Consider the following 12558-nt stretch of genomic DNA (forward strand, 5'->3'; position numbering starts at 1 on the left):
GAAAAGATCACTTTCAGCCACATTATTGACACTATGTTATCGTTACCCATGTATTACATGTTATTCACTGTTAAAGCCCTTTTAAGAATCTGCCTGTATGTCTTACCGGAAATCCTGGAAAACCCCTCGATCCTGGTTGGCCCTGCAAGGTGATCATTTGCAAACTTTACTCTGAGAAATTCTAGCACATTCAAATAATGAAATCATGATTTATTTCAAATCTTCCTGAAATAAAGTGAAGCAAACCCAAAATAAAAAAATAAATACATATTTTGAAGGATATTTTATATACTGTACATTTTGCCACTAATATTTTGTGTTGTGTGTCATTAGAGAGAGAATCATGAGATGTCAATTAGCATATCAATGATTTATAGGTAAATATTTAGTTGTTTGTGTGAACTGAAAAATATAAATGTGTAAATACAATAGATAAATAAAAAGGCAATAAAAGGTTAATGAAACAACAGCTAATGCAGTAGCACAGTATAGATTTGTACAGTAATTACAGAGAAAAACATCCTATCTGAAGTGCCTCTAGGTAAAAAACGCTATCCTGTGTCCTAGTAAAAACAGTGGGAAATGGTCAATTGAGAGAAAATTACAAAGAAGATGCAAAGAACACCAACAAACAAACACAGAACATATGCCTGGGAACCTCACAGTCCTGTTACTTTTTGAATTCTTCCCCAGGGAACCAGACCCCTGGAGTAAAATGTCAGAACAAGACCTCTGTTTGCTATTCAGAACATGTTAGGAAGGTGAGATTTTAAGCATTAGGCTTACGACATCTGTTTTTGTCACCATTTTCATGACGTCTGCTGTAGTGAAGTCCAAAGCTTAACCTTGATTTCAGATAAGAGTTACTCAGATACAGTAGCTCTGTATCTGCTTAAAATGTATAATGGATACTTTGTAAGGTGAAAGTAAACTCTAATCTAGCATAGGAAAGTTAAGAGAAGATATTCTGTCATTGATTTGCAATTAAAAAAATCATCACACCTCAAGGCTTTTACAAAGTGACGGAAATGAAATGAAACCAATACTATCTATGTTCATAATGATAAACAGGATTTTTATTAGATTGTAACATTATACTATAAAGTTTTTGTGTCACAGATGTTCTTTAGAACTGGTGATATACCAAATATTTCTACATTGCTATATAGTTGTTTTTTATTCAATACTCAATACAATTGATATACCATCTATCTTTGCTGTTTAGATTTTGGTCAGTTTGAAGGAATCCCAATCACTTTAGCTCAATCACTGTTGTTGGTACTGGATAGTGTAATGGGCTACCTACAAACAGTATTTGGGATACTACCTATTTTGTGAATAGCCAGCAAAATTATTAAGTTAAGTACGACTTTTTGGGACATGATATTTTCTCCATAGAGTAAACATTTGTAGGTAATATTAATACCAAATTGATTCAATCATCCCTGAGTGTGATGAAAAGATAAGAGGCAGTCATGTGCTCTGTTTTTTTTTCCATACCAATGGACTAAAACAAGAGGTTTAAAACTTGATCAATCATGTGAGCATGTTCCAAAAATACAGTCTGGACAACAAGTGACAAAAAGACACAGAAAATCGTTGCCTTCACTGTGCCACTTGACATTACCAGATAACATGAATGCATGTAAAAATGCTTTGGGAAAAGCTGAATGTCTATGCCTTTAGGGGCAGAAGCTTCTGCTCTTAATGAGGAATTTACCCAACACAGAGCAGCTAAACTAGCGAGCTTAACCCAGGAAGAAGACATTTTAAACTGGATTTTTAAACAAAGCAGCAGGTCTTATCTAAATATGTAAGGGCAAGTATTTTTTTGCAGTTTGATTGCTGGGTATTGATAAGCAAATGTTTAAAGAATGCTAGCATTTTTACCGCAGATCCAGGCATTTGTTTCAGAATTAATATGAATTAACTTAATTCCACGCATTTTATAGTACATTGTTTTCCTAACAATAATAAATAAATCAATAAAGTAGGCAATGTAATACAGAGTCACTCATCAGCTGAAACAGACAATTTAAAAGGCTTTTAATAGGCAATGAGCAGTGCTTGTCTCTCACTAGATCCAATTTTTAAAAACCTATTGTCTTCTGGTAAGAGGATAATTCATTATTATAAATCTTAATTATTTTAATTATACTTGTGATTATTAGCTAAAATGTACATCTCCATTCTGCTAGATTAATTGGTATTGTATGTGTCCTTTAATAGCTAGTGAAAATAAATGTGCAATCCTGCTCACACAGTATATATAGCAGTATGTGCAGAACTGAAATGGAAGTTAAATGGGCTCTGAGAGTAGTTAACACCATCACCTGTTAACGCTCCTTCAGGGACTGATGATGCAGAAGGCCCAGTGGCCACTGATGTAAAATAAAAAGGAGTCTTATTTTAGAATGAGCAAGGCTCTACAGTTTTTATTGGGAAACAAATTTTACCAAAGACAAGCCAAAAATGCAATTTAATCTCAGTGATGTGTTCTCTCAAATTCCTTAGCATGGGACTTTCTTAGCCTCGCAAATAAAAGTAAACATATAAAATGTAACACCATCCATCCATTTTCTAACTACTTTTTCCAATTCAGGATCATGGAGCAGCAGGAGCCTATCCTGGCAAGCAATGGGCACAAGCAGAGAAACACCCTGGGTGGGGTGCCAGTCCATTGCAGGGCAAATGCAGAAAAACACACACACACTCACACTAGGGCCTATTTTCCAAGGAACTAATTAACCTACTACTAAGCCATTGGACTGTGGGAGCAATCTGGAACAGGAAACCCATGCGAAAATGGTGAAAACATACAAATCTCCCTGCAGATAGAACCCCTGAAATTAAACTCAGGGCACCAGAGCCGCATGGCAGCAATGCTAACCACTGTGCACCTCCTTTAATAAAAAAGTGTTTTTTTTTTCATTTAAAGAACATTTATAAATGTTAAAAATCTGACAAGATAATCTGACAAGATTAAGAGATATTTTGGTTGTGGTACGTTAAAACAATGCTGACTTTCCTTCTGGGTATCATAATAACTATAGAAGAAAGTAAACACAATGTTTCGGCCATGGAGCCTTCTTCAGGTGTGAGCCAGCAAATTTCGCTCACAGCTGAAGAAGGCTCCACTGCCGAAACGTGTTTTCTTTCTTCTTTTTTTCAGCATGGAATAAACATATTACTTGTTCCTTTGCAGCCTACGCATGCTGACGCAGCTACCCACCTAAACTATCATAATAACTATTACCTCCTAATGAGCCTTAATAAAAATAATGATTGAGACCAAACTGAGTGAATATGCTTATATTGGATCATACAGAGGCAAGGTTTGCTTTCATCTAGAGATTTTGGCAGTTTGGTCTCTAAGGTCCCCAAGTGAAAGAGAAACTTTATGTTCTCCAGCAGTTTGTCTAATCCTCTGTTTGTGTTTATTTTTCTTTATTTATTTGCAGTAAAAACTGATTTGAGAACTCATAACATTGAATACTGTGAAACCCATTTAATTCTATTCATATTTTTGTTCTCTCTTTGCGGGTACAATTGGACTCATAATGAGTTTGAAAGCCGTGGATCTGCACATATATTATCAGCAGCAGGGAGGTCTGTCTCCTCAGAGGAAGTGGTTTCCATCTGATTAACAGACACGGAGAAGCAGAGGCAGGAAATTTACCAGCTGTCACAGAGAGAAATACATATCAGACCCATCTGTGGAAAGATTTAGCCAGATATCTTAAAAAATATATACTGTAATTGCTTAGAATATGTCTAGTTGTATATATAGTCTGTGCTAGATTTTATCTAACTACAGTATAGTATACTATATATAATCAACTTGGATTAACTAGAAAATGTTGTTTGTGCCAGCAGGGATACTGTATTCATTCTGTATACTGTATTCATGCTTTCCTCTTTCTTTAGACATCCACAATTGTTCAAAATGCAAGTGCCACAGGGTCTTTAAGAGAGTTAGCATCGACTGATTAACAAAAATGCAAACTCACAAGTACTCAAAAGCACTGCAGAGCACAGGATATAGGTATTGCTACCCAGACCAGCTCAAACTAAAAATTGCTAGATTTAGGGCATCCTACAGTCCAGTCACCTAATCATGTACAAGAGTCCAGATTTAGAGATTGTCTGGACTACAGTGTTCAATCTCTGACAGGGCACCTTTACTGAGTCATTCCAGAGCCTCCGAGTTATATTTCAGCATCTAATGTTTGCACTTTCATACCCAAAAAATACATTCTGGTCATGTACTGTACGACTCCTGCAACAAAACTGGTTTTAATATAAAGTGTGCATATAAAGGTTTTAATATGAAGGTTGGAAAACCTCTAACACTTTTAAGTTTCAGAAAATATTACATTTAGTAATCTGGTCACCCATTTTCTAACTAATTCAGGGTCACCAGGAAGCTGAAACACATCTAAGCAAGCAATGGGCACACTCTGGTTTCTGGATGGGAAACACCTTTCCTTTCTTTACAGCATGGAATAACCCTGTTACCTGTTCCTTTGCAGAATATCTCAATTACTAATCATATCTGGGCAAATAAAAAAGAAATCAATAGTATTTTTAATGTGCTTCACATCAACATTTTTTCCAGTGTTTCCATAGCTGCCTATAATGGAATGAGGCTGGTGGTCATTTCAATACCCTCAACTTTGATAAAAGATTTGTACACCTAATCAGCTTTTTAACTTAGAAGATCTGAATCCCCCTCCATCCCCTTTCACTCCCAATTCAAGGTCGCAGTAAAATAACTTGTCATCTTCACCTGCTGGAAATAGTGTTCATGAAAGAACCCTTGCCTGATTGTTCATCGTATATCACTTCCTAAGCAGGGCTGAGCATCCCCTTGAGCCTGGTCCTCATTAGCAATGCCTTATTATAAGGGTGTGTGATATTCAATTCAAAAAACAGATGTCAGGCAAGCACTAGCAATTCTTTGGCCTTGCCATCGGGAGACCTCAACAGCACACTCTGAAAACCACTGTGAAAAAATGGATTCTTCATGGAGTAATCAAAAAGGAAATTGCACATTTAAAGAGGGAAACAGAATCTTTTTGTCTTGCTGTTCTTTGGCAGAGAGGTACATGCAAGACAGAAGGTCAAATGCAATTTTAGTGCGAGATACTTCTTTCCTCAGTAGAAAAATGTCGTTCATTTGTGCATGTTGTTCTCTGTGAACCATGGTGAAGAAAAATAAATGTTTTAATTTCCTCTCCTGACAAGCTAACACAGAGAACACCAGCTATAACTCAGCAAGGGCCATGCAAATGTCACTCAGATATTAACAAGAGCTCTGCACACTGCGTAAAGCTAATGGAAGCTCAGAGTTTTGGTCTGATCACAGAATTAAGCCATTAGATTTTTTTTACTACAGTACATATTGTAGACAACATTTGATATTTAATTTTATATCTCCGACAACAGTGATGTTTTCCCATTACTGCTAAATAAAGTACTGTGTAATCTCAATTATACTCATTATAGTCCAGTCCACTGCTTTACCCATTGTAAGTTGCCCAGCCTTGCAGCTGAAGCTAATTTTGAAGCTAATACCCAAGGTTAATATTTACTTAGAAAAACTTAAAGGAGAGGAGCACAAAAGGGCCTATCTAAAGTAGCTCCTTTGGTAGTTTATTAACTTGTCAAGTACTAACTACCAAATTGGTGACAGGTTGAATGGCCTCCTACTGTTTGTGAACATGCATTTGTTCTTATTCCCATTATCACTTAAGGGTGTAAGAGAAATGAAATTAAGTTGTGTAATGTTTCATCTATTTCCAATTTGGGACTAAACATATCCCTTTATCATGGTACACTAAAGGGATTTCTGTTTTACACTATACTGTATACTCAGTAATGCAGTAGGAAAAACGGATCTCCCTTCGCCAGTAAAATCCTGAAATACAACCTCCAGATCCACGCCCCCAAAACAGCCGAAGACTGAAAGCTGAAGAACAAGGAATGGTATGGGCAGGACTGACGTGAATCCTGGATTTTACAGGAAATTAAACGATCTTCAAATAAGGAAATATGCCTGCATGCCTTTAGGCAGCTGTAATACTACTCCTCAACACCACCTCGAACAGAGAAATCATGGAAAAACAAACTTACTGGAGGTCCACGTGGGCCAATGATGGACATTCCCGGCTCCCCTGGTGCTCCCTGTGGATACAGAAGGTGCTAATGAAGAGGCAACATTGCCAGAACCTCTGGAATCTCTTTGTGAGCAGGAATAGCTGGGCACTCACAGGAATTTCCTGTGGCTGCCCAGTACCAGCCCAAAGCTTTGTGAAGCTACAGTAAATTGTAAACCAATATACTTGCATTCACTAGGATAAACAAGCAGCAAATGTTTATTAGCCAAATGTAAACATGTTTTGGCCAAGCATTAAAGCAATGATTACACCAAAGTCTAAAAGTCAAAGGAATAGAAAGCTCATTTTTCAAATTTGCAGTTGAGTAGTGATGTGTTTGCGTGTTGTGCTAATTCCACTGCTTATTATTATAGGTTAAGCATATGAGGACATTTTATAATAATCTTAAAGAACATAAGGTAGACATACTGTATGCTTACACATTTTGTCTCAAATATGCATTGCAGGAAACTAAAATGCTTTTCATTTCAGGCTTACACATTAACTTCTCATAACATCACTCAGCAGGTCAAAGCTGTGCTGTGTGTATATATATACAGGATATTAAAGTCCTCTGGTTAAGTCCTTTGGCATGAAGAGGGTGATTTGCACTGTGTCAGCCTCTGGGAAATGCCATCCGTACAGTTCAATAGGCCGTCTCATTACAATCAACAACCCAGTAGCCAGACGGTGCCGTCTCAGGTTTCTAACACTTTTCCTAATTAGTTTCCCTAGAAACACTATCTCTATGCTGTCTTTGACAGCCAACAACATTTCAAAACTCAGTTGATTTGAGGTTTTTGAACAAAAACGCCTACAGAGAAAGTATTTGCTTTCACATATTGTAATACTAAGTGTGTCTGCCATCAGCTGGAAAAAGTATTGGTTTTGCCACGACCCATGAATTGTGGAAAATACAGTTGCAGAAAACTGCTCATCTGTTCCAGCATTTAGAGATACCCTTGGCTGTTTCAAAGGTAGTTATGAGGCAGGAGGACTGAAGATTCACAGATAGCCCCTTTTCAGATACAGACAACAGGATGGGAAAAGTCCAAAACAGAACTCCAATTGTAAAAAAAGAGGAAACCCCAAAACAATCTAAAAACAAAACTGGGGACAGGGTAATTGCAGATGTTAGCAGAGGTTTGGTTAACAGATTTAACTTTCTGAAGGAGATGTACTTCTTGTTAAATTAAACCTTAACATTAAGCCTTTTCTGTGTTTTTACTGGCCATTAAATTATTTGTTTTTCTGCTCGCTTTATTGACCTTAGACTTTATGGACACTAGATGGGTTAAATTCTTATGACAAATTACAAAAAATGTTTATGAAACACTGCCCTGCCTAATTTTTGTTTTTTAAATGGAAAAAAAATTAAAAAGTACAGAGTGGGAATATTATTTTCTGATGTCGGGTTCTAGAATTATTATTTTGGGAGGAGAATGTCCAAAAACACTAACTATACCCAGATCATTCTAATACTTGTTCTGTCATTTTTTTTGGAGGCAGCTCATATTTATCTGAGAAACCCTGGCAGTTTTATCAATATGATTTACAGAAAGCCAAAGCTGGTAAATAGTTTTAGATACCTACAGAAACTAATACTTTACAGTATATAGTGTAATTACTGTAGCCTATTTGTTGTTAGCCTCATTTTAATACAACAGAAAGATTGCTGTTATGTTCCCATCATTTTCTAAGAAAAGAGCTGTTCAAGACTAAAGATTGAAATATAACAAGAAAACTAACAAAAACTTTACTAGCACTTTACAGGTAATGGGAACTCCCCTCCACCACTACACCACCTGGATGATGCGACGACAAGCATAGTGTGCCAGAACGCTCACAACACATCAGCTATTAGTGGGAAGGAGAATAGAGTGATGAAGCCAATTCATAGATGGGTATTATTAGGAGGCCATGATTGGTAAGGACCAATGGGAAATTTGGCCAGGATGTCGGGGTTACATCCCAACTCTTGTCGAGAAACGCTTTGCGATTTTTAATGACCACAGAGTCAAGACCTCAGTTTTACGTCTCATCTGAATGACTGCGCCTGTTTACAGTATAGTGTCCCTGTCACTATACTGGGGCATTAGGACCCACATGGACTGCAGGGTGAGCGCCCCCTGCTGGCCCCACTAACACCTCCTCCAGTAGCAACCTTAGTTTTTCCCAGGAGGTCTCCCAACCGGGTACTGACCAGGCTCACACCTGCATAGCTTCAGTGGGTTGTATTACAAGTATTACAAGATCTATCCCAAGCAAAAGTAACTTCTCAAAGCAAATTAATCTAAACTGCCATTGCTTTGTTTCAATTTTGGATTTAATTTTAAAGCTGAGTTATCACTGAGCTGGGGACGTCCCCTGTCCAGTACATACAAAAGCAAGCTGAGTCTGTCCTGGGAGACAGCCCTGGACTACTCACTGACACCTGCCCTCAGCCATCAACAAGTTCTCAGGTCCCAGACTCACCTTTTCACCAGGCTCGCCCATTAACCCCTGGTCAGTCACAGCAGACACAGTCACATGCAAAGTTTGGAGGAGAGAGACACAAAGAAAGGATTGGTGTTAAAGACATTGAGGACAAGGAGCATGCACTCAACCCAAAAGCTGCAGCTTTGCTTCCACATGGGACTCGTGGAACTGGCAGAAACCATAACTGCGTACCATATGAAAGTGGGAGTAATCTGGATATTGATGGCCAGCAAGTCTTGTTTACCAACAGCAGGTTTAAAACAGTTTTAGAAGAACATGAGGGAGAACGAGGGAGTGATGGATGGGAATTACTTTAGCAGTAGTAGCTTCCTATAAAAAGCACAACCTGAAGACCGCATGGCAAGTCAGCATTTTCTCACTTGCAGAAACGTTAACTGTAAATACATGTAGCAAGGAAAGGAAAATAACTGCAAAGACACCTCAAAAGGATTTATATATACGTGTGTGTGAATCAATGTGACATAGATAGGTTGAAATGAATGGTTTCTAGTTTGAAGTTAACAGACAATGAAAATTAAAATCACTGTCCAAAAAGTGATAACAGATTTTATTGCAACAGTGAACTGTTCTGCTTAAAAGAAATAATTTAAAAATATGGTTACATCATGAAAAAAGAAAGACATTTAGAAGCTTTTTGAATTCCAAACTGTTTTTTTAAATATCCGCCTACTTTTTTTTTATTTTCTACGTTATATATTATGAATAATCCAGCAGTTCACAACTCTCACAGTACATAAAAAATGGTAAAAATAACTCTTTTGTGTTCACAGTAAATAAGACAAAACCTATATTTAGGAAGAGCTAATACAAAAGGGCTCTATTTATCATTAGAAAAACAGTCTGAATAATACCACTTCACTGAAAATATTGATTTATAGTATCAAATTGTTATTCAATTATGTGTCGGTCACTTCAGTCACTTAAAAAGAATGTTTTTATTACACAATAGTTAAATATGTGATTTCTCATAAATGTTTTTAACATTTAGTAACCACAGGAAAAGGTATTTTTAGAATCAAAGAGAACAGGAAAATGTAAAAGATAATGCTGGGACAACAGGAGGACAACAGAACACTTTTGCTTAGTGAAAATAATAAAAATAAGCATTAAGGATCACATCTTCAGGTTGATAGTTAAAAGTGCCAAGCAATTCTATTGAATGATGTCGTCATTTAACACCTCATGTAATCAAATTGAATCATGTGTCCTAGGACCAATTACAGTACTTTGCAAAAATATTCTACCCTTATGTCTCATTTTGTCACATTACAAATGATGTACAGTATACACATTTTAAGTGAATATTTTAAAATATTTGAATAAGTATCCCTTATCAACAGAAACCGTGACATGTTTCCTCTCCAGGATTTATAAATGCCAACTCTATAAAGTGAATGAACACACCAAGACATTACTAGAAAGAATATAAACAATAAAAAATTAAAGAATCTGAATACATTTGCAATAAAGGGGTAAATGCAGATACCTACAAATTCTATCTTAAATACACATTTTTTAAAGTTGTGGACTGATCTTCATCTATCAATGAACAGAAAAGAGAGGCTCTTGCAAATATACACCAACACTTCTCAGGTTGGTACTGTCAGAAAGACTCCTATCGGAATGTACAATGAAGACACATCTGTTCTCCATGGTCATCATCTTGCCTGTTACCTTATAACCATTTTAATCTCATTTTTATTGGTCTCTTACTAATTTCTACCAGGCTCTCTGTCATGATTCTGCTTTATTTCCTTACTCAGTAAAGCTACATTCACTTATCTTTCTATATCTTTGTTAAGTTGATCATTTTGTTAAGTTTATAAAGTGTCAAGCAAATGTTAAAAATCTACCAAATATTGTATCTGTGCTTTGACAGATTCAAGCAATCAGTGAAATAACAACTTTAAATACAACATTTATTATGCAGTCATATGTTATACTTTACCAACAATGATTATACCCTATTACAACATGATGTGTAAAGCTTTATGGACAGATGCCTAGAAATAGATAAAATAGGTAAATGTTTTCTAATTTCTTGCACTATTTGGTAAACTGCATATCTTATGAGATAAGCCCATCTGCTGTACAAGTGCTGATACTGGAGCCCTGTATGCATCAAACTCACCATTCTTCCAGGAATTCCCATTGCTCCTTTGTCACCCTAATAATCAATGTAAAATTAAAAGGTGGTAAACAAAGAAGTCTAAATATTAGGTACTGCATTGCTCTATTCATATATACATACATACAAGAGCAAGCTTAACTTTACAAACAATTTTTTACCTGTCGCTGGGTAAAATATTTGCTTCGTGCATGCCTCACAGTGATTCAGATTTTGAATTTGGCAACAAAGCATCGATGCACTTTTTAAAAAGACAGATTAGACTTACACCAGCCAAATGCTCAGACGTGCTAAAGTTCAGTAAAGTTAAGTTGGACTTTTAGTGCTACTGTAGCAAAACTACAAAGCAGGAACTACTGAATTTCAAGCACTTCATATGAGTGGGTGACTTGTGTCAATGCAGACATGCTAGGAAGAATGCATGGCTTAAAACTGAGGGGTGGCTAAACAGGACTTTCAGAGTATTGCAAAGCTGAACAAGCTATGATCTTATATCTTCACTTTATTTCTGAAGCATTTATTATCTTGAATACATTTACCTGTCGGTTAGGAATACTAAATGAAACCTTAGAAAAATATTTTGAAATGTCTTAAAAACTTGTGAAATGAAGAAGATAACTTCTTTATGTACAGTATATAAGCAGCACAACATCAAAGCATTAGTGATAAAGGCACAGAAAAACAGCTCAACTAATGTACATCTGTGATATAAAACATAACTTAACAAAAACATAAAACATAACAAAAACTGATAACAAAACATCTGATATGAGCAGTCAATTTTACATTATAGTACCCGAAAACTAAACACAGAATAATGAAAAAAATAGTTTTGGGATAATCCTTTGGTAGTGCATGTACAGTCTCAGCACAGGAAGAGTTTTACTCATTTATGTAAGGGTGTTTCAGACTATCAGTCTGTCGTATGGTGTCATGGTATTTGCACATCTCATACAAAGGAGTGCACAAGCTGTACTTTATTAAACTCATGTTTTCTGTTATTTTTCATCTTGCTTTGTGAAAGCCCTCAACTTTAATAATCTGTGTTATGTCTTACAATTTTAAAAGCAAACTATATAGAAATAAATCTTTACAGGTGTATCACATGTATAATGCTCCTGTACGGGTCCCTAACTCGTGTACAAGCAGTATATTCATAGGAACGTCTCCCCATTTTAACATGAATATAAACTCTCAGGTGGTGACTTTAGTTATTATTTATTTTAAATCATACAAAATCATTTCTAATTTTTTTTTACATAGGCAGTTAGTCCCACCACATGCTGTTTCAGTGAGTTAGTGTGGGCCAGTAATAAAAGACTGATGACTTAATAACACATCAGAAATGTAGAGGGTGGTATAATATTTGCAGCATGAATTATCCGCTTGAACATTTTTTTTTTTAAATATGAAGAACTGTACTACATTGAAACAAAGCATTGTCTGAAAGTTCTTTTATCTAAGGGTACAGGTCTTTAACCTGTTTCTGGCAACAGGTAAGATCTTGGAAATATTAATACATTTATTCTGAGTTTTAATTTACTGATTATTTTCTTTGTAATGCTGAATTTACACAGACATGAGGATATTTAGAAATGGCAAAAAAGGCTGAGAACTTTTCCTTCTCTATAGTAAATCTGGTAGAGTTTGCGTTCTGGGTAATTAGTAAATAAACACCTATTGGACTGTTAATATACTTTTAACCAATCTATAGAAAGTAGATGGATCTCTGGAGATTTTCATATTGTTGTAACTTTCTGTTGAGAGCTATCC

General features: G+C 36.1%; 1 protein-coding gene across 1 annotated transcript in view; it reads right to left on the minus strand.

The window, feature by feature from the left end:
• col13a1 (collagen, type XIII, alpha 1) overlaps positions 1–12558 on the minus strand; it is a 76450-nt gene that overhangs the window by 60538 nt on the left and 3354 nt on the right. Inside the window, exons 2-5 of the mRNA XM_015346933.2 lie at positions 10789–10824; positions 8634–8660; positions 6136–6186; positions 107–142 (exon numbers count right to left, since the gene is read on the minus strand). Of these exons, the coding sequence (XP_015202419.2) occupies positions 107–142; positions 6136–6186; positions 8634–8660; positions 10789–10809 (135 nt within the window). The 5' untranslated portion in view covers positions 10810–10824. The remainder of the gene's footprint in view (positions 1–106; positions 143–6135; positions 6187–8633; positions 8661–10788; positions 10825–12558) is intronic.

This window comes from Lepisosteus oculatus, chromosome 4 (genome assembly GCF_040954835.1).
Source record: "Lepisosteus oculatus isolate fLepOcu1 chromosome 4, fLepOcu1.hap2, whole genome shotgun sequence".
Classification (NCBI taxonomy): Eukaryota; Metazoa; Chordata; class Actinopteri; order Semionotiformes; family Lepisosteidae; genus Lepisosteus; species Lepisosteus oculatus.